The following is a 27,953-nucleotide window of genomic DNA, read 5'->3' as shown; positions in this document are numbered from 1 at the left end:
CACAACACAACCACCACTGCCGAGGCTGCACAGATTTTGCCTGTCCCCCTTGCCTATGCCTTTAGATTGCTGCTGGCCTGGCTTCTGCCTTTACAGCCAAGGCTTCCCATGACACTCAAATCTGCTGTTGCTAAGGATAATTTTCACTGGTTCCTTCCACACTAATGTATATTCTGACATAACCTAAAGCAAGCATCACTAGGGGGATTTAGTCAAAGAAATCTACTGGCAGTTTTATTTTGCAGTGGAAATCTGTAAAGCATATTTATCGTCAGCTTATATTTTACATGAAAGGTCTGATTTGGCTTGTCACGAAATAACAGAACCCTGACATTGATTTGAGAATGATTAAAGCCTACAAAAACATCTCACCGGTCCTAGAACTAACTAGACTATAATCCCAGATACTTTTTAAGTAATATTTAAAATAAAATGTCTCACAAATGAGCCTCAAGATCTTAAATTAATTTAAATAAATTAGAAATGCATAGCCCAGTGATTGTGTAACTTCATTGAAGGTACAGGATTTATGGTAATATCAGTGAAACCAGAACATTTTCCAAACACAAGCAGACAAATGATATTAAAAACATTCATGCTGCAGAGTAATACAAAATATCACCTGATGAGCTCAAGCAATGACGATTTATATCTTTGAATTAACAAAATTTCTCTGTACGTAAGACTGCAATTTTACAAACTGATATTTAGTTGAACATATTTATAACATAAATTATACACTATGTACAAACTTGGTTCTCCACAGAACTCTTTGTCCAGCATGCTTCAACACAGAAGTGATTTACCAATTTCTAGGAGAGGATGCTAGCTTTTCCTTTAATTTGAATACCAAAACACTTATCAAAACATGAAAAAAAGCCATTTGCTATCACATGGCGCTGTTCTTAAGTCACTTGTTTGTTACCAGAAGAGTAGAACCAGTCACAACAATAAATAAATTTGCTTAATATCAACTAAAGACTTATATTCATGTGATCACACTTTCAACCTGAGTGCTTTTACAAGACTGTAGGATCCATTTATCTTTGCTTTTCTTGACACGTAGATCAAAATTGCAACTACAGGTACTGCTACCGCTGCTACAGAGGAGAATGCAATAATCAGTGGTAACATCTGATCTGGGTTTTCCAATCTTGCTGAAAATGGAAACAAAAGGAGAAAAAAGTTGTGTAAAAACTGACTGAAACAGATATGTGCAAATCACTGTACAGGCAGGGTTTGGAACACTATTTCTGTTTTCATGCACAAAGCACATTTCAAAACATTTTCCTTACGTGTTTTTTTTTATTAACTTCATATTACACACTTTAATTTCTAGCCACTCAAACCCACCTGATACCATCTACAATGAAGAATACCATAAAATTAATGAAGAATACCAGAGGAATACCACATATTTTACCCAGGAAACATTTTGGTATGTTTCAACCTTCTGGAATCAATGCTTCAAGGGGAAGACCATGTTTAAAAAGCCCACTCTTTAGATATTTTTGTAACTGAACTTTGTCTGGATTAGTCTCACTGTTCATGCATGTGGACTGAAGTGCAGCCAGGATTCACCTTTTTCTGGCCCTACCCTTAAACCTACTGCACCTATTCGGGTTAGAGAGAAAGTAACATCCACACGGAAAGGAGGTTAAATACAGCTTATTCTCACCAGGTGTTCTATTGTTTGGGTTGATTTGGGGTGGGTTTTTTTTGGGTTAACTGCAGTACTGTTGTGCAAGGATCAGCCATGAACTAGTTGTGCTCACCTTGACACAAAATTTACTAGAAAGTACAAATAAAATATGTTTAAGGCAATAGATCTACCTACCTACAACAGCTACCTCAATCACTGTGATGTTTTCAACCGTACTGAAAACATGAAGCAAATATATGCCTATATAATTTTTGCTGACATTGTAGAGTAAAAAGGCTCCATTCACTGATGGCAGATTAATTTCTCCTGATGGACTTTTTTCAGGACCATCTCTGATGGTGTGTTACTGTATGTGCTACAAGTAATAGTGATATTTTCTCCTTCTTTAACATTTTCTGATGGATATACTAACACAGTAATATTTTGGGGAGGAACTGAAAAGAAATGCAAGGTAGGATTTAGCAACAAACAGAAGTGAAAACTCCTGAGGTATCAGCAGCTTTTACACACGAAGTACTAATCCAGTTAATGGACCCACTATAATAGTTGAGCACGTAGCTTTAGACACTACTCTGCCACTAGCTATCCTTCACACACTGAAGCCAACAGAAAGAACATTTTATCAAGTGATAGATATCTTTTACATTATATGGAGCCTTTTCTTCTTTTCTTATTTTAAATTCACTGTTTATTTGAGTTCATGAAAGGACACAGACCAACATACACAGAAGTCGATGTCCTCTTTCAACATAAGAGAAACAGAAAAGGCAAAGGAAAGATCCTAGAATTGTATTTTTTTCCACTAGGTTCTGCAATTTTGCATCCTGTTTTCAAAGGTGGAAGTGGAACTATAAAAAATTTTGAAGCAGCAATTATTTTGTTCATCTGCCATTTTGGACAGAAGTTTTCATTAGCACCAAAACCCTACTACTTAAAAGAAGAACCTGTGCAACTCATCTCAGTTTGTTTAAAGACAATTCATTCTTAATGAAACTGAAGATGTCAATCTGTCTGTCTAAAACAAATCCTAATATTAACTCAGTATAGCAGTTATTTTAAGTAACCTTTGGCAGTGTTGAGATTGCTCTCCCAGCTCATTAATGGTATGCATGTGTATTTTCCTGCACCCTTTAGCTGAGCCCTGTCTGTGGTATATTTGCCATCTACTGTTTCAAGGTTTTGAACCCATCATCTATTTTTCTTTTACAGAGCACTCTGAACAGATGTAACATCCAAAAATATGCAAGGAATGGTAACACTTTCCTCTTGTATCACTGCACTTGAAGTGGAAATCAAAAGTGTATTTTTTGGTGCAGCTACAAAAATAGTAAAGAATAGGGGAGAGAGCTGGATTAGCAGCAGAAGTGATCCCTAAGCAATACACTGTTGCTATGCAATAGACAGAAGTGGCAGGGCTAAAGCAGAGAAGCCTGCTGACTACTGAAAATGGAACTTTGCTACCATTGCAGGTCAGTTGAGGAATCAGCATTTCTTACGGCTTAAAGGCAGCCTGAAAGAACAGGATACAGAGCTGAACTCAGAGGAGAGCCAGGGAGCTGTAATACAGTGCTGCCACAGTTAAGTTTCAGCATGTACTTTCTCTTTGAATCTTTTGTATGCAGATATACCCTGAGACCTATTTGGAAGAAAATACAGGCACTACACACCTTCTTTACCTGATGCATACATTTGGCAATTGGAAGGAGTGGTGAAAGCTCAACTGACATAAGAACTTTTCATAAGCTATCTGTACTAAGGCAGATTTCACACTTCACTGTTTAAAACTGCCTAAATGACTTTTGTTTAAAGCTGCCTAAATGACTTAATGACATTAGGGACACATTTTAACTCCATTGACATCAAAGACAGAACCACCCCATTCTTCATAGAAGGAGATCTGGACCTAATATACATAAAATAAAAAATTTGTTTTCCATCTTGTTCCACAAACCTTGAACAAATAATTTCACAGCTTTTTCTTCCTTGCCAAGTTGGTTATAAGCTTCACATTCGTAAAGCCCCAGATCTTGACTTTTTAAGTTCTGTATAGTTAAAGTTGCATTTCTAAAAATGTTCTCAAACTCCCCAGTGGCTTTCTTTTTCTTCCAAGAGATCACAGGAGATGGATTGCCAGAACTAGTACATTTCATCACCACAGTTTCTCCTTCTTTAACAGCAGTAGCAGGGGTAACAGAGATCATTGTATTCTTTGGTCCATCTGAAATGAAGAGTCCTATAGTTAATCATGATTGGATTTTTCAGAGAAGGATCCAACATGTCCTACTGGATGGTAGATTGTCAGCCTCCCAAAGTTAATTTCTTTTTCATTCTCAGAAAAAGTAAAGCACACAGTATCAGAGTTTCCATACAAACCCTCCATAGCCTAAACATACTAACCAAGTACTCTAACCAAGACTGTTAAGAAGGCAGACCAATTTCTCACTCATTCAGATTCTGACTTAAGACTGCCATTACATTAAAGATTTCATGACTTTGTTTTGTTCATCAGCACTGCTCCTTTCTTTGGGAAGAGCAATGGACCATGCTGATTTTTTTGTACTCACAGGGTTTTGTTTAATTTGATAGTTATATTTATCACAGAAGATTCAATTAATTATTTTTAAATGACTGGGAAAGCTTTACATATACTTACATTCCACATTAAGTGTTATTTCACTTTTACTGTTCCCAAACTTATTTTCTGCTACACATTCATAGCCTCCTCCATTTAGGAACATCACAGATGGAAGAAGGAGAATGCTCCCTGCACTGAAAGGCTCCATGTCTGCACTGTCAGATTTTCTCCTTAAAATAATCTTGGGAGGAGGATTACTCTCAGCAGAACATTGTATGGAAACATTTTCTCCTTCTTGAACTGTTGTAGAAGGCTCAATGGAGAGCTCTGTAATGACTGGAGCACCTGCATGACAAAATAAAAGGATGTTATACTAATGTAAAAGTATTTAAGATGGAGAAGGTTTTAAGACAGTAGGAATTGCTTGCCCAAGGATCTATTCATTTTGGTTTTGATCCCAGACTCTATCTGAGACTTTTGGCTCTGTTGAAACACTGGCAATCAATAAAAATAAAAATAATAATAAAAACAAAATAGTTCTACCATTAAATGACTACTAAATTCATTACTAATGACTAAATCTAGGTAAAAGAAGGAGAATGTGATGTTCCTGTGAAATCACTATGTACATTATATTTCAAGGAAATAACAGTGTGTGTCCCCTCACCACTTTCTTAGATTCTTTTATGACTTTAAGTTTTGCATTGTGGGAAATGTACAGAGGTATGCATATACAACAGTACAGGCAGAATTAGCTATTGAAAATTAAGCACAGAAAGAAAAAGTACAGCCCACAAAGAGCAGTAATAAATTGAAGCTAAATCCTGAATATGTAACAAGGAGCACTCCATAATTTCCTAATTTTTAGTGTTTCAGCATCTTTCAACCTAACAAGCAGCTGCCAGTTAGGTATGAGTTAATACAAGTTACATTCAAGCAGACTTGTACCTTGTATAACAATGTCCACAGTTGCAGTCTCTGTTCTATTAGTTACCAGATTAATTACTTCACAGATGTACAATCCTGAATCACTGAAACGGGCATGGGGAATAGAAAGGACATTGTTTTTTATCAGATGCTGAATGCTTTCATCAGCCAAATGTTTTCTCCAAACTATTTGTGGTGGTGGGTTGCTCTCAGTCACACAAGTGAGTTTTAGAGAGTCTCCTTCCATTGGTGAGTTGCCTGGAGATGCAGTAATGATAGTATTTTGTGGACCAACTGTGAGAGAACAAAAGAAAGACAAGATCAGTAAGTAAATGAAGAATGACAAGCACATCTTTAAGACTAGCTTCTCTAGAGCTACATTTCACAGAATACCAAGAAAAAATTATTAATGTGTATCCCAGTAACACAGTGGAACAATTTTTCCAGACTTGATAAGACATTTTGCTTGCAGCTTTGAAAGCTAAGCTAGACAAAATGTGTACAATTTTTTTTACTCTTTTTTTTTTAATCTCCTTATTGTTTATAACTATAAACTTGGAATTCCTAGGCATACAATTCCAATTTTAAAAACATTTTTTTATTTGCATGATGCCATTTTTCTTCTGATCTTTACTTTCTGACCGAGTACCAGTGCCTGAGGTAAAAGAATGAGAGGAGTTGCTTAAGCATTGCCTAACTTCTGTCATGAACAACAGTGACTCAGTGACTGCTACTGAATACAACAGAATTCAAATTAATACAATAGGTTATCTACATAAATAAATCAGATAAGAAGTGCAGATTACAAATTATTTATAGTACACACTTTGTAAAGCCATTCCATGGAACCTGACATACTTTGTGTGATAGTCCTAGTACAAAAATACTTACAATTTGCATTCAGTTTCTGAGAAGATACTCTTTCTTTGGGTTTAAAGTCCATATAAGGAACTGGTAACTTGGCCACACAGGTAATCTCTTTCCCAATATCTTCAGCCATGGGAATAAATGAATATGTCACAGTTTTGGTCTCTGTATTTGTGCTGTCATCTCCATAAAAATGTTTTTCGTGAAGAACATGTTCCTCTTTCTTTAGGATTAGCTCCAGGTGCTCAGAAGGATACACATCAGGAATTTTACAGATGACAGTGACTGTTCCTCCAGCAACTGAGGATGGGCTGATCTCAATGATAGGATCACTGGGGAAAGCTAAAAGAATAAAATCAGTTTCTTTAGACCAGTAGAGATGAAAAGTAGAGTCAAGATGAGAGCAAGATCCAGATAGCAAACATCTTGAATTTAGAGGTGTTCAGAACATGACATTAGATCAACTTTATTACAAGACCTATCTTGATCTGAAGACATACAAGTCTTTTATTTGTACAATTTCTGAAATATGATCGCAAAAAATCGAGTAAGATCCAGCAAGGCACCTTGGCAGTGATACAGCTGCCTAAACACAGGTACTCAGAGCAATTCATGCACTGGTGGTATCCTGTTTTCTCTCCTGGTGGGTTTAGACATCTGAATCATTCCCCTGAGAACTACAGAGGCTTTGATTTTTTTCTCCCAGCTCTGTGACTGTATTCAGGGAGCCAAGAATAAGAATAACTAAGATTAGTACCTACTAAGCTCAGTCCAGAAAGCTAAGCAGAAAAAGGCTAAGAAAGTGTCCTTCATAGACAGATAAAGGAATCTTACAAGGAAATACATGTTGAGCTATAGCAAACTCATTATCCTAAATTACAAGTTAACTACCAACCACAATTATGGATTTTTTATAATCATGCACTACTTACAGAGAATTTTACTTTTACTTACAGTAAAGTTCAACTTTGACACTCTTCTCTTTTTTCCCTTTCTTATCACAGAAGACAGTACACAGATAATCATGAGAATTCACAACACTAACTGGATTCATAGTCAAGGTAGAGTATGTCCCATGGTTGTTCACTGTTCCTCCGAGGGGGTTGTCCATTTGTGTTCTCCAGGAAAAACTTGGTGATGCACAGCCAGTAGTATTGCATGTGAGTACGAGCGTTTCTCCAATCTGGGCAACAATTTTATTAGCAGGTATAATCTCCATTTCAAAAGCTTTAACTGTAATAGGGAGAAAATACACAAATTCAGCAGCTTTCTCAACATTTATTTTTCTATTTCTTCTCATGTTCTACTGTGATATAAGGTCTTTATGTTTCAAATTTACTTTATAGATACATGGAAGTTAAACTAAAAAAACTCGTACAGTGGTTTACATCTCCAAAATACACCATAGGCATTGTTATTTTGTCAAAGGTAATACAGACTCAGATGACTAACAAACAGTTCTCACATATAAAATGGTATAAACCCAATGCTGTCAGTGAAAAGAAATGCATTGGCACAGTATCACACTTTTTTTGTCAGGTGAATCTGGTTCTAAAACCTTGCAACATTTGAGAGGAGACAGTAAGATAGCAAGGACAACTTTAGAAACACTTTCAACAGGACATTTAGTACCAAACGTCACCAATACTGTCAGGAACAACAGTAAAAATCAAACATTCAGTGACACACTGCAGTTGTCTCCTAGACTGTCTTTTAGCAAACTCAGTAAGAAAATGATTGCGTCTTTGCAGAGCACAGAAAAGCTCAAAATAAGTGTCAAAAAAAGGTTCCTGACATTTTGACAGAACTACTTAATTGACAGTTGTATTCACTGAAATGAAAAAGTAACTGGAACAAAGAGAAATAAAGATCAAACAGTAAATCTTAGGTCAGTTTATGCTTAAAAAAACCAAAACCAAATAAAACAAGCAACCCCTCTCCCCAACTTACCAGTCCTTAGCACATACAAAATTACTAGCACAGCCTGGCTTGTTCTTCCCATTTGTTTCAACATTTGTAATTGCTGTTACCAGGTAAAGAAAGTAAATTCAAAACTTTTGCTTTCTATTTTCTGTGAAGAAGCACAGTGAGATCTTGCTGCTCTGCAACAGTTTATTAGAAGAGCTCTAGGGTGCTCTTTATAAAGGCTCTCCTCCAGCTGGAGTGGGAAATCCCCGGACAGGGAAATCCAGAGCAGGGAGGAAAAGACCCATATCGGGCTGTGCCGGTTGGCTCAGCGCCCTCTGCTGCTTTGTGAAAGGCCAGGAAAATAATAAACATTAACATTTGTAAATAGAGTGCATACTACACTTTGAAAGATCAACTCAAGATCTGATCCTGCAAACAACTGATAAAATGGAAGTATGTGGGTGATTCCAAGTAATTGAATGGCACTTTATCTCAGATGTAAAAGTTATTCAATTTTGTTTTCAGTGAAAATATTTGTGTAGGTCTGAATCTTGAGAACACTTTTAACAATGCTCAGCTCTGTAAAGAGCATTATGCTGTAAATAGCATTTCAAAGTATTCCCTTTGAAAACTGTGCTACAAGTTGAGGTGATGTTACTCGTTCCTAAATAATTTTAATCCCTAAACATGAAGAAATAAGTCAGATAACAGAAGTCTGGAGATCTGACTTAATCAGCCTGAAACAGGCTCATACTATTCAAAATGAACTAATAATCCCAACTCCATTTAAAAATGTCCATTACTGATATGCCTCTCAGATCTCTTATGTCCTGTTTATATATAAGTGAAGTATAGCAGTTCTAGAAGAGCTTGGGGATTATTTTCAGTATTTGGTTTCCAATGGGTATTCAAAGCCAGTCTGGAATATTTCTGGGGACAACTATTACTGCCTAATATAGCAACAATGTTATGAAAAAAGTTAACTAACATTTTCAGTGTTTAATTTTCAGCTGGAAAATGCTACCAATGCAAAGAATGGACAAAGGTTTCTACATCTCAGTTGTTTACGTATTCAACTACTTGTGTAATTCAGGCACTGCAGAGCGATCCGGACAGGCTGGATCAGCGGGATGAGGCCAATTGTAGGAGGTTCAACAGGGCAAGTGCTGGGTCCTGCACTTGGGTCACTACAACCCCAGGCTACACTACAGGCTGGGGAAAGGGTGGCTGGGAAGCAGCTCTGGGGAAAAAAGACCTGGGGGGTGCTGGTTGACAGTGGCTGAACATGAGTCGGCAGCGTGCCCAGGTGGCCAAAACAGCCAATGGCATCCTGGCCTGGATCAGAAATAGTGTGGCCAGCAGGACCAGGGCAGTGCCCATCCCCCTCTGCTTGGCACTGGGGAAGCCACACCAGTTTTGGGCCTCTCACTTCAAGAAAGACATTGAGACGCTGGAATGACGAGAGGAAAGGGCCTCAAATTGCATCAGGCAAGGTTTAGATTATATATTAGGAAAAAATTCTTCACTGAAGGGTGGTTAGGCATTGGAATAGACTGCCTAGGAAAGTGGTGCAATGACCATCCCTGGAAGTGTTCAGAAATGTCTGGATGTGGCACCCGGCAATATGGGTTAGCGGTAAACATGGCAGTGCAGGGTTAAAAGAGGTCTTTTCCAACATAAAGGATTCTATGATTCTATACTGGTCAGTTATGAATCACTAAACAAAAGCAGCAAGAAATTCAGAACAAAATGTGTGTTTTCAAAATGTCTCTGGTAAATCTTTTGGTATGTAACAGTTTGGACATTTGATGTCTGTGAAATACTGTAATCACAGCACATTTTATAAACAGCACAGATTCAAACATCTAGTAAGTGAGTGATAACTTGGAAAAATAAGGGCTGAAGTAACAACATTGTAAATGTTAAAGAAATCTATCTGCTGAAAAGTTGGCACTACATCAATATATGTTTTAAGTCAAGCAGATTTTATATGGCTAATAACCTAATGCTAGTTCCAAAACACCCTGTTCAGGTGAGAGTTGTACCACAGGATGTAAGGGTCCTGCTGACCTACAGTCACCACGACTTCTTCAGGCACTGTTTTTTGTTGGTTTTCACCTAACTGCAGCCAGCCACACCTTTGCATCCTCATCAAAGGACAGCTGGACAGCACAAGCTGCACTGGGTAAAATAGGAAGCATCAACCACTTTTTTCCTCGCTTATCATAAACTCATAAATATGAAAGGGAATTAATGATAGTGGAAAGATAAAATTGTGATCTCAGCCAGAAAGGATGTCTTCAAAATAATAGTAATTAATAATAAATGAACAAAACACCCCAAGAAAACTCAATTACCCAGTAGACAATAAGACAGGGAAATCTGAAGCATCTAGCAATGCCTAACCAAATTCAATGAAAATGTCACAGTAGCTTCTACCATAATATTTTATTTTTATTATCACCATCATAACTTTTTCTTTGTTAGAGAAGGAGGAAGAATAAAAAAAAATCTCAGAAGTCTCAGGAAATGAAAGCAGAATACTGTTCTGAAAGTAATGCTATCAAATACAAAAATCCAAAATCTATCCAGAATAGATAACAATACATTTACAGAATTTTATTTGATTTCACAGAAAAGCACTCTCTCAGTTAAGTTGCAAATAAATACTTTAAAATCATAGGCAGAGAGAAGCAAGAAATGAAACTGTTCTGCTTGGACTGCTTAAATAGTCATAAGCTAAGCTGAAGAAGAAAGGGCAAAATTTCCTTGTTTCTGGGAAATCAGTTTCTAAACAAAGATATGAACATAGGAGGCCATATCCGCAGGCTGGAAAAATTTTAATTAAGTCCTTCATCAGATAACATGAAATAGGAAATAACTCTGATTCAGCTCTCAGCAGATTAAACTGGACAGCTGCCATTAACTTTAATGCAGTTGGATCCTTACCAGAGGGACTACTATACCGGGTGATCAGACAAATTTAACTCAGACAGTATAGGTAAGAGCAGAGTTAGCCAACAAATATTATTAAAGAAAGTACAGATCTGCCACAAAATTAAAAAAATTCTTAAAATTTACTCTTTACCCAACTTCAAATGTGAGCTTCCTATATATTTTAAAAAGAATATGTACTTTACTGTTACTCCTACTAGTCTCAGCATCAACCTCTAAATAGGGAATTGGGTACCAAGTTTGCTTGTTTTTAGAACTGTCTGTACTGTCTGAAAACAAACAGAGATCAGCTGACAAGTTTTTAGCAGTTTACCTCAAGAGTTCAAATAATCTAGGTTTTTATTCAAGCAGCACAGAGGAGGATGCTGGGGATAAAAACAGAGGATGCATCTACATCCAGAGTGAAATAAGTATTATAGGATCAACTGGAAAAAATCTTGACACACGCAGAGCGTAATGAAGTCTGGAATGAAACAAGTATTACAAGAATATCACTAAAGGCAAAAAAGATTAAAAGAATTATGCACTGGGACATAAATATATGTTTTCCAATACATCTATTAATCAAAAGAGACTTTTCTCAGGCTTTAATGGACAAAGACAAAACAATTGTGTGTCTCAGACGGGAGTCTGGAAATACCGAACACATAATTTTTGGCCTGGTATCAGAATACACAAATGTCCTTCGGGAAACAAACTTACATCAGACTTTTCCGGAATGTAAGAAAAGAAACTGTTTCAGAACTGTGCTAAGTATTTGCTTTAACTCACACTTCTACAATCCTGTTAAATACCTATATGATGTACTTACTAGTTTCCTCTTGACAAAAGAGATAGGAAGTTCTTGATGCCTTAATGAATTATTTGAACAAAATGCACATTATCCAATGTGTTACTTATCCAACATTTATAATCCTCTTCTTGCATTTTTAATGTACTGCCCTGTCTCCAGAAGGCTATCAGGGGAAAGCTGAAAGGCAAAACCTCTTGCAGAATTTGAGGTCTTAAAACCTTCACCACTGGTTTTGTGATTTATGGCCAAGGACCTACAGTGAGGAGGGCTAATCCTTTTGGCAGAGGAAATTTAATAAAAAAGAAGGTAGAAGGCGATTCATCTAATTTGACATTCTGTTTCCTGCATCAGCAACAAAATGCTTCATGGCATTTCACTCCTGTATCTGCATCTAGAGCTACCATTTGGGATTTCTCCTAAAAATACTCAGTACTGGAATTACAGCCTTTATACAGGATCCCAACACAGAAACATATACAATATATTTATTATTTAAGATCTCTGTGTCCCATCAGATTGAGAGGACAGAATTCTTCTGTGGAAGGCTTGACACTCAAGTGAGAGGATGCAGCAAAGTCTGACTTAACAGTTCTTCAGCCTCGTATCACAGAGGTATTACAGCAAGTTTATACTTAGGTCCCTCACACATCTCAGGAAAGATATCCTTGGGATGCACACTGGGTGCCTTAGTAAAGCAAGCCTCTTCCAGAGTTTCTGATGCTTTATGGAAGCAGTTGGGATGAAGAGTTTCCACCCCAGTCAGAGTGTCTACAGTATGATCATGCCTGAAGGACAAGAGCCAGAGCAATGTGCTGTAACTCAAATGAGAACTATTCTCAGAGGGAAAACAGACATGCATCAGCAAAGAAGGAATGCTCTTCAGGACCACATCCAAGGTAATACCTTTAATATGGTCAAATCTTGATGAAGTAATAGAAAAAACATTAACCTGGAGGATATATATGAATACTGCTGACTATATGGCTAATATAGCAGGTAATGATCTGCCAGTCTAAATTTTCAGTTCTCAGCAACCTCAATAGCCTGCTATTTGGGTTATACACTGTCTCCTTCCTCAGTGCCTACTGGCTTTTTGGTTCCCAGAACTTCTTGACCCTTTGCTTCTCCTGATTCCCTCCACCTGCTTTCTCATCACCTGACAATAATACAACCTCAGTATAGCCCCAAGAGGGGGAGGAAAGCATCGCTGACTCCCTATAATTTTCATCTCCGGCTGGGAAGGATGAGATCTACATGCAGATCTATTTAAAGGGTTGTGTCTGTTTCAGGAATTGTAACTTTGTACCTAACTACAAAAAGAACACCAACGCATTACCCTGTAACCCACATCACACCTTACAATTGTACTCCACATCTAACTTGTCATCTATTGCAAAAAGGAAAAAAAAAAAAAAAAAAACATCTTAAGAAAGTTTTATCATCTGCTTTTTTCCCTTTTCTGGAATTTCTTAAATACTGTATATAAAAATAAATGCATCTACTTCCTCATTATCTTTCTCAGGCACCAGCTTCCCAGCTATGACACTTCCTGTTTGGTGAGTCTGAAGGCATCCAGAATCCACAAAGGTGCCAGATAAAATAATACAGAAGTATGATAACCTGCACAGACTACAAAACAGCTAATTTCTTATTTTCTTCTATTCAGACGCATTGTCCATTTCACTTTACAGAAAGAACCAAAAGTTCATCTGCTAATAAACAGAAGCCACCAGAGAAAAAAGTCCCTACTTTTTATAGTCTATTGTTGCTGGCAAAAAACAAGCTGTGGAAATTCCAAATTCTATTTCTAAAAAAAAGAAAGTATGATTTTAGTGATGCTGAATCTAAAAATGAAACTGTTGAATAGCCTTTAAATCCACATACTTAAAGTGCCAAGTACTGTACTGCACGTCAAACTTCATTAGTTTGGATAGCTGAGCTCCTATTGTCTTCATAGTGACATAGGTAAAAAAAAAATTTCCCACTTGAAATATTATCCAGTGTACTCAAATTCAAATACAAGCCTTGGAGCACTCAAAATTTCTTTGGGAATTTTGAAGTAAGAGTTCAGATCTACTTTTATTTTCATCCAAATACACAAATACGTATCAAAATCATTTGTTCTCACTGGAGCTATACCTTTTTCAGACAAAACTAATTCAAAATGGTCAGAGTAAAAGAGTGGGACAAAGTGCAGATGGGTCAAAGTGAAGATGCTGGCTAGAACCTAGGATATGGCAAGATAAAGTCAGATGAAAACATTTAAGAAGGAATATGACCAAGTTAATAAATTCCCTCAACATTCTACATGAAATTCCAATGCCACTAAATATTGTTGTGTACCTCATTAAGGCAAGTGTTTCACAGGATCAAAATAAGTTTATCAAGACAGGGGTGGAGAACTATTTGAACGAGCTTTGTTATTACTCACCAGCAGTCACTCTCCAATGCACCTGTGGATCAGTCACGTCCCTATTTCCCATCTCCTTCCTGTTCTTCAGTCATGAGGTACATGTATGTCCCTATGGACCAAGATGAGAGCAAGGTCTGTAACAGACAATTTCACCTGGAATCCTAGGCAGGAGAATTCTACTGATAACTGCACTGCTACTAATTGATTATCCTTCAACCTGTCTATGAGAATACATTCTTTTTTCTCTTACGCTTGTTCATATTCTGAAGAACCACGTTCAGCTCTCTAGATATTATTTTTGCTGCCTTGTATTATAGAAATGTTATCGTTGTACTCCTAAGGTGGACTGGCTCACTAACAGGTAGAAATATTACACAGATATCAGAAAGAAATTAAATTACTTAACACTGCATGATTCAAGATTCATAATTTTTAAATCTTCCATATCGGTATGAATTACAGGGATTGCACAGTCTCATTATTTTGTTCACTTTTTTTAAAGACACATAAAGAAATCTTTCTTTTATCTAGATATTGTCATTTTTCTCTCTCTGGAAGTGGACTGAAAGTTCTAAAGAAAATGACCCTCCAAATAGAAAGAAAAGGGAATGAACCGATTTTTACTTCCATCAAGCCAAAATGACAAGTATCCAAGAGAAAGCATTTTGCAGTATCTGTGTGTGATTGTGTGTTTGTACACATACTGATAAACGAAGTGACACTTGAAACCAGCTGCAAATCTATTAGGGATCTGGCACCTTTCCTTTATCTCTTAAATGTGCTCTACCTTAAATCAAAAGCATCTTGTTTCTTTACTTAGACTGTTTCGCTCTTTACTTTTTTTCCCCACACAGTTAAGTATCATCTTAACTGCTCCATTTGTTGACACTTTCATGGAAGGAATATGCTGAAGTAGGAGTGGCAAGGTGACAAAAACCACGAGCAGCTGAATTTTTCTAGACAGGCAAGGGTAAAAAAGACACAAGCTACTGGAATTTATTCCCCCTTCCCCGACAATTACTTGGCTAGGCATCAAAGCCCCAGTCCTTGTAGTCTGATATAGACAATGGAGCAAGAATGACTTTCATAGTTGTGTCACCCTCAATCACAGACCATGTTACTCTCTAGTGATAAGAGAGGCAACTTGAGAAATGTGACACATTTGAAATTGCTGACAGGCAGGACAAAGGTCTGTGCTGAATTAGTATGAGAAATATTTGACTGCCAACATTCCAATGCTTCTTAGCCAAGAATCCCTCCTGAAATTTCCCAAGAATTGTACCTGAATACCAAATCATAAGTAAGAGATGGTTTAATGACCCTTTTGGTTGGATAAGTTTTGCTTTGCTTTGACTGAATTTCTGACTATAGTAAGCTCCACACCATGAGGAACAGATATTGGTACCTCTCTTTCAAAAGCTCAGCTCCAGACAAATGCTCTGCCTATTCAGTGTTCTGGCTGAGGTTCTCTCTCTGCTGAATGAAATCACTATTGACTAAGTCAGATGATCATGCAGCTACTGAGAGGGAGTTCACTTGGAAGCTGGCACATCCTAACGGGAAAGAAAACAATTCTGTGCACTGGGCAGTTTCTAAAAGATAAGGAAGATGTAAATGTTGTATATGCAGTGTTGAATCCTTTTGTGGATCAAGGATCAAACCCAGTTAAGTTCTGGTAGGCTCATGAGTGAGATTAGTCTTACCTCTGTAACATCTTTCTCTATGCAGGATATCAAGTAGCACGGTGACTTGGTACCTGCAAGACCAACAGGATGAAGGAACAGGAATTTCCAGAGACATGTGAGGGTGAATTCATTAAGATTTTAAGTAAATTATCTTACACTGAGTTTCCTAGATTATTTGAATGAATATAATACAATTATCTCACACTGAAAGGAAATACACTCTAGCAATTCGTTACTATGGATAAAAAGTGCTTGATACAAAACTATCAGCCTATAAATGATTTCTTATTATACTGATTCATCTGTTAGGGTACCAATACCTAGCTTCTGACTTTGCTTTTGTTGTACTCTCAGGTGTCTTGTACTAATTCTACTAAATTTTGTGGCATGAAGAGATTGTCATTCTGCCTCTAAGGTAAGCATATGGATCCTGTTTTAGGTTATGGTTTCACAAAATGTGCCATTACTTATCAAATATATTCTATCGACAATTTAGGACCTAAGATAATTTAAGAAAAATTGTTTCCCTTTATTGTGTATATTGTATTTCTTAATTGTAATGTTTATTTTAAATTTATTTTTATATGCAATTTATTAATTGAAAAATTAATAAATAAAATTTATTTTTTAAAGATTGCTAGAAGGTTTGCAAACTTAATATAAAGGAGGACAAATTTTTAGGTGAAGGCTATAGTACAGAATGATTACAAGAATGAACAGAAATTTATCACAAGGTTGAAAAGTAAGCAGTGTGTTTAAAAATCCATAACTAACCGGGGGAAAGCAATTACTAAACTTATGATTCTGCATAACATTCTTTGTCAAGTTAGTTTTGTTTCTGTGAATTATCTCTAAACTTACCTCGATCTTTTATTTTCTTATTCTTCTTAATAAAATTTATCATTTCAATGAATGCATTTCATATTATGGTATTCACCTGTTTTTGTCAGGACTTGTATTGTACAATACTCCATTTAGGATTCGGTATATCCTTCCGAAGCTTTCTTAGATGGAAAACTAAGACAAAAACTCAGACAACCAAGTTAGTGTTTTCACTGACAGACACAATTATCTATTAGACTGTGAATAGCACTCTTTTGGCACACAGCTGTGAAGCAAACCACTGTGAATAACTGGAAATCCTGTCATGATCTAATTAGCAGAAATAGGGACATGAAACCAAGCAAGAAATCGTCTGTGACTTCTTGGTAATCTCATGATAACCAAGTCACAACAACTTACAGTTGCAACAATTTCACGGTAACTCCTTAAGGTCACTGAAGGTTAAACACAACACAAGCCTAACTCAGTATGGGACTGAGAGCTTTCAGTTTCATCTTGGCTGTGATTGCTCCCTGTGTCTCAAAAGAGAAATGTTTACATTATTCAGAGAGCTCCCTCAAGCACATGGAATGTCAAGAGCCTGGAGTGAAAGCAAGTATAGGCTGTATTGTCACATCTGGGTTTACAACACACAGAAGTGTTCGGGAACAGTGACAGCAGCTTTGTGCTTCCCATAGGAATATGCAGGAATTACCCAGGAGCCCGAGGCAGCCTTAAGATCTTGCTGTTAAAGAGAAATGAAATCTACCATTCTTGTCAATATAATAGTGCTTTACATAGAAATAAATTCCAAAGGCTCTTCTCTGAGAAACTTACTACTCAAGGTATGTGTGAATGTCAGCCCTGGCACTAATTTCTTTGTTAAATTTCCAGGGTTCACATAATGAGAGGCTATTTGAAAGAATAGTAAAACAAATGCTTTCAAACACCATAAGTTGTTCTTATGCTAAAACTTAAAATCTTTCCTGACAAACCAGGAATCACTTAGAGTTGCTCCACAAAACACAGTAAATAATGTAAGTAGATAAAAGAACAAAAAATGGAAAAAATTGAAAACAGGAAATAGATATTAAATAAAATTCTGGAAACGTTATTAAATAGTATTGTCTTCAATATCTCACATAATTTAGTAAAACTAGTTTGTCTTATCAAGTAGCTGAAATAAAAGAACAAAGGGTGCTACCACATACAGCAGAAAAAACTATTATAGAGAATATTTTTATTCTCTTATTCTTATTTACATATACTACAAAATACATTAAATATTTTGTATTGGAGGTTACACTTTTTACCTTCTTACACTGAAAGGAAACTTTTTCATACATAAGTTCTGCTGCTGCTCTTTCTCCCTTATGTTCTGAACTCTTTGCTTTTTATCTTTTCCATCATATATTAAAAGAAAGGCAACTCTACACCAAAAATTTTGACATAAAGGTCTGCTTTTGCAAGAGGAAGAGGGTTTTTCCAGCCAATTCAATATTCCGCTGAATCCTGATAAGAATCATGGAAAGCAGGTCAGACACTAGCTAGTTCTCCAGATCTCACTCCCATCTCCAGCATTTCACAATTCAAATCCTGTTTGAATGTGCTCATCAGTGTAGTTGTTATAGAGAGACAGAGATGGACAGATAATATATCCAGGCTTTGACACTCCACTAAGGCTTTGGTAACTCAAACTTAGATTTTTATCAGAATATATAAACACCTGCAACCAGTCAGAATTTTTTCAAGCCAGAATCTCATCTCTGAAACTGGCCAAAAGCAGATTAAAAGATAAAAGCTTGAGAATGGTGGAAGCACAAGTCATACAAGTTCCTTACACAGGGACTCAGAGAGAGATGGCCTCTTTGCACTGAATCTGTGTTTTTGAGAGCATAATTCAATACAAGAAAAATCGTATGAGTAAATGGAAAGAAATATTTAAGAGCTTTGGAAACACAAATTTACTGACATGTATTTCTAAAGCTTGTAGCCTTTCAAAATCTTATTCTAAACAACACAGAAAAACAGAAATTCATAGTATTAACTAACACTAGTTCAGTTAGAACTCAGGAATCATCTGCTCTGTTCTGCCAACCTAAAACCAACTCTGCTGCTTTATACACCTCTCCTCTGTACTACTACTGCAAAATGTTTTTCTCCATGCAACTGCAAAATAATCATCTCAGTCATTCCTGAATCTAGAATGCCACTGAACTTTATCAAATGAGCTCTTCTGAGCATCCCAATTTTGCACAGAGACTCTGTCAAACTTTTGAATTGTACAACCTGCCAACTGCTGCTAATGCATTACTCCCAGGCCATCTCACAGTCCTGTCACCCTGTTTTGGCTGCCTCACCATCCGGTGACTTTCACTACAACTGTTACAAAGCTGCCTGTTGGCACCTGCCTCTAAAATTTTCCTTAAATTAATCATGTTCCATTCTTACTTAAGTTTTCATTCTGGCTTAGTCTAAAGCCCAACAGCCTCGAACAGAGAATCTTCTAGATATACTATTAGACATTGCATTGTTCTCTTCAGCTGTGTAAGGTCTTACCTTTCTTAACATTGAAAGCATCTCATTTACTACTGCTGCAAATTGGAATGACTCAAAGGCTAAAAAGTGACTTTGCTAACAAGGATTGGTGTAACTGAAGTCATGAGGAATATGATTCTTAGATACTTTATAGATGAGCTCCTGCTATGCTGCACCATTCAGCCCAGGGCTGCAGCACCAAGCTTGGCTGTAGCTCAGAGGGCTCTTTGCCATAGTACAAAAATTTGCAAATTTTATCAGAAAGAGTATCTTTACCTAAAGAGCAGAAGTTGGCTTTGCAACACAACTTAAAGATCATGTCAAAACTGATCTCAAAATGCAAAGATGTTTCAAATGAAATATATGAAATAGTAAATCTCTAATGCATATAGTCAAAATCACTATTTTCTGTTGATTTTCTTTCCATTCTTCTCCTGGAAGAAAGTTGGCATTTACCATTTTAGTAACATCTATTATCACTCTTTAAACACTTCTCAATTTTAGCAGGAAAATCTCCACAAATAAACCATAGATGAAAACTTTCTACGGCTTCAGTCCTTCACAGACTCCCAGTGTCACACAAGGGATAAAGAAAGAAACAGGATATCCAAGTAAAATATACAAAAATAGGAAGAAGGTTGTTTACGAAATGGCAACCAGAGTCCTGACATATACAATATTCTCATTGTTTTTTCCTTTGCCATAAGTTTTCTGACCCTTCTGTTTTGCCTTTTTTTTTTTTTCATCAGCTTTTTCTATCACTATGGCAAAGGCAAATATCCTCTGGAAGGAAGACCATCTTCCCTCCTCCACACTTCCTCCCGGCCAGAGAAGAAAGAACATCGATTTATTGTCCTGACAATATTGGCCACCTGGACAAAGACACCCATCATTCTCAGGGCAGAAGTGCAAGACCAGAGCATACTCTGGCAAAATCTGCCTGAGGATCAGATCATTTGCCACATCAGCAACATTTACTGTAAGTCCAATGTCTAACTCACAGCTACAGTCACCAGCAGTTCCTTCAGTGGAAGATGAAGACTGCACATAATGGGCCAAGTTCATCATGCACTGTTTTAAATAATGTATTTGCTGAGAATATTATGTCCCCTTACTTGAGGTATGACTTCCTTCTTCAGCTTGGTTTACTTTACTCCAAAGATTATTCCTTCAACAGTGAAAAACCACAATTTTTTTTAAAGTCAAAACCAGATGCAGAATGAACAATGCATAAAAAGTCTGGTAAATACTCAAGCACATAAATTTGTGTAATGTGAGCATTTTATCTCTGAAAACAGCAAGAAACTTCCTGAAAGCTTCCCAGCTACAAATTATCATATAATCAGACAGTATCAGTTTGAGAAATCAAAACCTACTTAATTCAAGGAAATGTGAAACATTTGACTGGAAATGAGAGGAATTCTCACCTACTAAAGCACAGCTCTTGCTAGTCTTCAGTTAAGAAAAGTAATCCTCCTCATTTCATTATGCTGTGATATTTATAACACTGGAAGTGCTTGTATTTGGTCTGTGGCCTTTGTATTTGACTTTTAATCAAAACAAGTTATAGAAAGACAGAAGAAAAAATATTTTATAAAATGGAATTTAGGGTTAACAATGGTCTAGAATCACTGCCATGTAAAAAACTGATTTTTTACTTTTTACACATTCCACCCAGCTGTAGGAATTAGACCAGTTTTACTGACTATATATCTACATATATCTCATCTCCTTACAGCCCCTATGCCCCGTTTGTAAATCTCAGTCACTGAAATGAAGCTTTCACGCAGCTGTGAAGCCTGTGCAAACTGACCACTGTTACATCCCAGACTAGAACTTGATGTAACTTACTTGCAATAAGAACCTGTATTCTCATTTTCACTGTGGGGTACCTCATGTTTCTCAGATGCTATAGTAATAATTAAAAGCCTTAAAAATACACAAAAAAAGGGAAAATTGAACCACTGAACTAAACTCATCTCCTAGCTCTTGAAGAATTTGTTCATACAGCTATAAGGGTTAGTTTTAGACTTCAGAAACACTCATTAAAACCATAAAGATACATTTACAGAAACACAGCTTCACAGGATAAAAGCAATTAGTCATGGATCAAATACTGTTAACAAAATGGAAGTGCTTTGTACTTCCAAACTTGTTCTAGTGAAGATGACTATTGATCAAAACACTTTCTTAGAAACTCCCACATCAATAGCTATATGTAGAAACAAAAAAAAATTATATAGTCAAATCTGTATTGACATCATTTAATTAAACAAAATCCATCTCAGGGTCCCTTTCAAAGCGTATCTCCTGTACTAGCCCATTTTCTCTCTTTGATAAAAAGAGAATGAGTCAGGCTTTTAAGAAACCTGGAGAGTAGATGCTTAGGAAGTACTGCCCTTCCCAAATTGTATCTAAGCTCTTAACATACTTTAAAATTATTTCAGATTTTTTTTCAGGTAAAATATGAATAATGCTTAAGAGAATTCTCTAGAATTTCTCTGTTTGATTAGTGCATCTTTTTTTTTCCTGACATCACAAGCAATAGTTTTCAAAGTACAGGTTGCAACAGCATGAAACCTGCTTAGACCTGTCCTGCTGCTTTACTGTCCTGATCTGATTCTAAGACTTTAATGAACTGCCCTCTCCAAAAAAAAAAAAAAAAATTTGATCAGGAAATACAAAGCCTTGCCAGTCCCCACTCATTGTCTTTACAGTTCATGAATTAAAGCAGGTTGATGGGAATTACCGTATTTTCCTATAAAGGCGTTTTGGCTTTGAGATATTATCTGGCAATTAAGACTATTTTGAAAATGTCTGCACCCCTGGCAACGTTCACTTGATTGTGTAAATCTTCCATACTACCAACATCCTTAAAAATCAGTACAAAATCATTTCTTAGGTAAAATCTGAAAATACTCAACATCCCTTTTGATATTCCTAATTTTTTTTCCAATCTGTTAAGCTTCGAGGCAGTAGATTTTATGGTATATATGCTGCTCTTACAATATAAATTTTAATATCCTGCACCCAAGAATATATAATTGTTCACATTACTTATTTTAAGATGTAAAACACAACTCTGCAAATTTTAACCATTCAATTTCTTTTTTACCAAAAAGTTCAGTTCTTTCCAAATGGAGGTATTACCTAAATATCGAGTATGACCAGGCCATATACACACCATCCCTTCAGAACAAACAAACACGGTTCAGCTCTTGCTTGCATGTTCTCAAGATAGTCCTAAATGCACCTACATTATGTCTGCACAGCACAGCTGATCTGGTGGAGATGCATTCCCATGGTCTCTGTCAGGATGACATGGTATGATGGAATTTCTGCAATGAGATATTTTGTTTAAAAATGCTATTAAGGTTGCAAATCCACATTCTATAAAATAGGAAAGAAGAGAAAGTTTTCTTACGTGCCCACATACCTTTTTTTTCCCCAGGAAACCTTCAGTTCCTTTACTGTAGGAGATAAACTGACTGTGATAAAGAATGAGGTGCTGGACTACAAAGGAGACCTTTGGTACCTGAACTTTTCTCATTTAGCCATAACTAAATTTAGTGAGCACTATCATTTATCTAATTAAAGTAGTAAGGAATGCTTTACTCTGAAAATTCAGGTGGTCAATTTAGGTGCCTAACTCAAAGTTAATGGAATTAGGTGCTCCAGAGAAGTGTTTGGAAAACAACAATAAATTAATCAGTGGCAGTTGTCTTCCATGTTTTGGTAATGTCCATCAACTATGTTGGCCTAGGTACAATAAAAACACATTTGTTCAATTCAGTACACCTACTATCCTCTGAATAAGCTGTAAGGGAAGGGAAGGTTTTTAAATCCCGTTACTAATAGGAATTGCCGTAATATCCTCACGATTATGAGGAAATGCTTTGAGATTACAGACTAAATGGAGAAGGCATCGTAACACAGCAACTGAAAAAACAGTTCTAGGCTATATCCAGCTTCTAGACATTTTTCACATGGGAAGTGACAGCCATTTGGTCCCATTTCCCACACACACATACACTTCTACAAGGGAAGAACACCAAGCAAGACCCAGATCCTCACAGCAATTTCTCTGGACAGAAGTTCATGATTTTTTCTGTACTAAGTGCACCTAAATTCCAGGGAAATTGAGGGAAATAACACAACTGAGTAGAGACTGAGATTTTAAGTCTCTGGAACAGCACACATGTAGAGTCCTTCGGTTACACCAGGAAAACACTTCCTGTTTAGAAATGGGCCTGATAAAGAACTTGTTCTCTGACAATCCGTCTTGTAAAACACAATAAATCTGAGATCAACAAAGCTTGGATGAGGAGCAACTCAAAAATAGCAGTCCAGCACTTGTGGAGAGCCCAGGTGCCTGAACCCAAGCAGCCAGCTGCAACTGCTATGAGCCCCTCCACAGCACAGGCTCCTCTGGCCTCCTACAAGAAAGTCTTAATGTGAACCATGAAAAATCTATCCAGAGAGCTCATCAACCAAAGGAAACATCTGGACTACAGAGAGAAAAACCTCATGCAGAATTTAGATTCAACAGTGATTCCTAACAGTGGGGGATTTTGTGTGACATAACACTTGTAGTAGGCAGTTATAACAGAAGAAAATATTGGAATCGAGCCTGTTTAATATCAGATGACTTTATATTATTAGTTACCATAAAAAGATTTATTTACGACAAACACACAGAAGTATATACTCTGGAAGTCTCCAAAGCTCCAGAACATTCAAAGGTTAGACTTGATGATCTTCAAGGTATTTTCTAACCTTACTGATTCTATAATCACTATTATCATCTCAATTTTCAAACTCAGATTGGCCTATGGTATGAGAGAAACCTTTGCTCATGTAAAAATCCTATGCTTCAACTACTTGTGCTACCAATCATTCCCAGTTAGATGTCCCATGCACAGTGGCCTACATTATATAATGGCAAATAAAAGTCTGCCTTTTAACATGTTCACTAAATACACAATTTTATGCATAATAGTATAATTTGTCAGTAGTGTGCAGAAGCTCAACATCATCTATCTAAATTTCCTTTTCTCTTAAATGCTCTAACTTACCCAGAAAAAGTAAACCAGCCCACAGTAATAGGTTTCCTAACAGCTGCTCGACAGATTGATGCACATTAATAGAGCTCCTTCCTGATAAAATCACCAACGGTTGATCCCCAATGGCTTCTTTGTCATTGTGTGAATATGTGCATAGTTTTTCTTATTCAGACTTACAGACAACTGTAGGTCAGGCTCTCACAGTAATTTCCTCTGTTCTCTTCCTTTAGGACAGTCAGAAATGCCTTCCAAGTATGCTGACGGTCTCATGCAGTGGAGAGTAAGGAGTCACAGTATAAATATTTAACAAGCACAAACATGCAAAGACTCTGTATCTTATGAAAAAACAGCTACAAAGAGAAATTCATCCTTGGGAAGTTCCCTCTCTGCCAAGCAGTTTTGCAGTACTGCAATGGTAAATGCCCCAAGTTATGTCGGTGAGGAAGCCCTCCTGTGCAAAGCACTGAAACACTTCACACACTACTGTTTGAGAAGTACCTGCAAGATCTACTCACAAGCATATAGTTCTCCAGGTATATAAAACTGTTATCAGACTCAAAGGTGCTTAAAATATTTCCTGCTTCACTACCACATTTCTATACTTCCTTCTTGATTATCACTTGCCTTAGCATCCTCTGGTTCCTGGCAATTTTTCAGCACTTTTGTCCCTGAAAACAGCAATAACCTAGAATGATGAAGACAATCTGCGGCCAAAGGTACCTTGTTCTGTCATTTTATCTTTCCAAGTCTGTACAACACCAAATTGTACAATTCTACAATTCTCCTGTAGTAGAACAGTTGCAAGTGCTAGCATTTACAGGCACATCAGGCATGTAAAACTTTTGAACCTTTCTTACAGTAGTGTCTCTTTAAGTACCTGGGCTCTCCTCTTTCAATTTCTTTTCAGTTATCAGTAAATTAAGAATTACTTTGAAACTCTTCTTTCTGGTAATTAATTTTTCATCCTATTTTCAGTTGTTCAGTTTCACAATCTTTCTCCTTAATTATGAAATCACCTGCACCTTTATACATTAAAAGCACACCCAGTTTTCCTTTGCATATTTATTTTCTCTTCCCCGTTCTGAGAGGGTAATTTCAAAATTCTGCCTTTATTTTATTTAAAGACTCATTTCTACACTGACAGTTCTCATGTTTTGTATCACCATAGTTGTTCTTGTGTCTTTTTCGAGTCCTCTCAAGATCTCATGCTAAATGCTCTCATTTCTTTTCCAATATGCCTTTCTGAGAGCCATTTTCTAACATTCCAAATTACAGCCAGCATGCCAGACACCTCTCTTACTACTTTGTAAACCTTTCCTCACTTGTACCTGGAAAGAATTAGCAAGATCACTACTTTTTCAAAAGCCATTAATGGTTCAAGGCACTACTGAATGTAGCCTGCAATTGCTCTGATAGCTAAAATTAGCAGAACTGAAAGATATTTTATGGCATGATATTTGCGGGCATTTAACCTGTTTACATGCCTTATAACTTCCAATACTAGCTAAATTCTCAAACTCTTTGCTTCCAAATCCTTTCCAAATCTAGTCCTACATTACTCCTTAGTATTGCGTAATCACGCCATTGTTCTTTTCCCACCTAGTTCCTGCTCTGTCATTCCAGATAGTTCATTTGTACAAAATCAGTTAATTAAACTAAGATTTCCTACTATTCTTTTTTTTTTCAGTTATCTTGTTGGAAATGCCCCCACCTACTTAGAAAGCTGAAAAAAAATTCCGAGATATCAAAACTGAAACTTTCTACAGGAGAATAAAAAAGAAGGAAAGAAAATGGGTAAAACGTGATATTTATGAAATGAAACAAAAAATAGGATTAAAATACTCTTAATACTCTTCATACTAAGTTCAATGTAGGCTCTCAGCACATTGCACACTCTCAAAACTGAAAAGAATATTTAGATGTTACTTCGCAGGTGTATTTCTTATTATTAGTTCTCCAAAATACTGAAATATATACATAATATCAGTGAGGGTATTAGCTCCAGTCAACTACGTAACTGAACTCTCATATATGCTTAAATGTTTTGCTAAACGAGTCCTTACAATCATTAAATAAGAATGGTAAATGAAGGTGTCAAAATGCTAAAAACACTCCCCTTAGTTGGTGGAGCATTAAGCAATGAACTCAGAGACTTTGTGTAAAAAATCTTTAGCAAACCTTAACTATAGCAATCACACATTAATAGTTCTGAAAATGTTTTGTACATATGTACTAGAGCAGACAGCTGTTAAATGAAGGTTTGAAAGCTGTGGAAATACCCTTGTAAAAGAGAGGAAATGGAATTTCCCCCCACATCCATTAATTATTACTCCAAAATATAAAAGGTAAAATTAATACCCTAGTCATGGATGGAGTTGAACGTTTTGGAATACAGAAAAGTCTTCTCAAATTCCTGATATTTTGTGGAGATTCGCAGGGGCCTCTATATCCTGCTTATGGCTATTCTTTCTCAGTAAAAACCTAATCTCTGTCAGCTCTTGGACCCTTCTTTAATTTTTGTTGGAATAACTCTTGTATTTCGCAAGTCTAGACTAGAACAGAAAGAAAAGGAAAAGGAATGTACCTGGTCAAATCAACTCCTGCTTCATGCAAATGCTGCAGACAGCACACCAGGTGCATGGAGGGGAGGCTCTTTACTCTGCCTCGCTCCACTGGTTATGAATGTTCTTGCCTTTTTTCCCTAGTCCTCACCTGTACTGCAGCAAGCTGCTTTTAGACATTCCTGCTCATAACAGAAGGATTGCAGTTTAGAGCAGCATTACTGGTCAGAGCTTACTCTCAGAGAGAAAACAGAGAAAGAAGAAAGGCAAAAAAAAAGAGTGACAGGCAAGTCCTTCCCTCATGCAGTCGGCCTTGGAAGGAAGGCTACTGCTCCCAGGAAGGTGGCTAGTGGGTGAGAAGCAATTGCAGAAGCTGCAGCTAGTCCCTGGACAGACATGCTGAGGGCACTTGCACATAAGCTATTACAACAGCCAGCAACATTAAGAGTTTTGATAGGAGATGAAAAGAGAGATGTGTGGCTTTCCACAAGCTGTCCCTTTATCTGCAAATGCCGTCGCACGCTTGGGTTTGCATCCCAAACTGAGGCAAGAAGAAAAATGGTCTTTGACCACTCTGTTCTCCAGCCTGCCCTCTTCAGCAGGCAGCCTGGAAGACACACCCTAGATGAATTAGGGCAACTAAGTCAGGGTGTCTCTGCAAATACTGAGCCAGTGTTGGGAATTTGTAATTTGAAATGGCATATTGCAGCAAATATTCACAGATGATTAAAATAAACAAACACCATTAATTTGGTGCTTTCCAAGACTGCTAAACAAATTAATTTGGCAGAAGCTGGTTTTTTAAGCAGAAGAGTGATTTTGAAGTGACTATTGCAGTATAAATGTATTTATAATAACTATTTGAAAATCTCATCTGCTCTTCAAATTAGTACCGTGCAAAATGCCATGCCAATGAAGAGCCTATTCAACATCCCATTTTCTAATGCACTCCTAGTATTGCCCAGAAATTATCTTCATTGTAATAAATAATTGTTCTTAATTCAGACCATTTAAGACCCTTAAGAAATTAAGACCCTTAATATTTTCATGTACTGTCTGCGTCTTTTGCCAGAAAACCACAGTTTTCACTCTAGGACTATTTCATAGACCCTGTTTGGACTCCCTGCGAAGAGACACCAGCCAAAATTTAACTATCTTATTACTTTTAGCATTTTACAAATAT

At 36.8% G+C, this 27,953-nt stretch overlaps 1 protein-coding gene across 3 annotated transcripts; it reads right to left on the bottom strand.

Annotated features, from left to right (window-relative positions):
- Window positions 1-499: 499 nt before the first annotated feature.
- VCAM1 (vascular cell adhesion molecule 1) lies at window positions 500-27,953 on the bottom strand. 3 transcript variants are annotated; one of them, XM_064664578.1, is made up of 9 exons: window positions 16,648-27,953; window positions 15,805-15,857; window positions 14,120-14,210; window positions 6,987-7,265; window positions 6,057-6,374; window positions 5,187-5,459; window positions 4,317-4,583; window positions 3,615-3,881; window positions 500-1,157 (listed from the first exon to the last, which is right to left on the bottom strand). In XM_064664578.1, the coding sequence occupies exons 3-9, from the start codon at window positions 14,169-14,171 to the stop codon at window positions 997-999; spliced, it is 1,617 nt and encodes a 538-aa protein (XP_064520648.1). In that variant the 5' UTR covers window positions 14,172-14,210; window positions 15,805-15,857; window positions 16,648-27,953; the 3' UTR covers window positions 500-996. The 3 variants fall into 3 exon arrangements, with proteins under 3 accessions (XP_064520648.1, XP_064520649.1, XP_064520647.1); XM_064664579.1 differs by lacking the exons at window positions 15,805-15,857; window positions 16,648-27,953 and adding an exon at window positions 15,507-15,727; XM_064664577.1 differs by lacking the exons at window positions 14,120-14,210; window positions 15,805-15,857; window positions 16,648-27,953 and adding an exon at window positions 7,983-8,155.

This window comes from Pseudopipra pipra, chromosome 9, assembly GCF_036250125.1.
Source record: "Pseudopipra pipra isolate bDixPip1 chromosome 9, bDixPip1.hap1, whole genome shotgun sequence".
Classification (NCBI taxonomy): Eukaryota; Metazoa; Chordata; class Aves; order Passeriformes; family Pipridae; genus Pseudopipra; species Pseudopipra pipra.
This window is presented reverse-complemented; position numbering and strand designations above follow the sequence as displayed.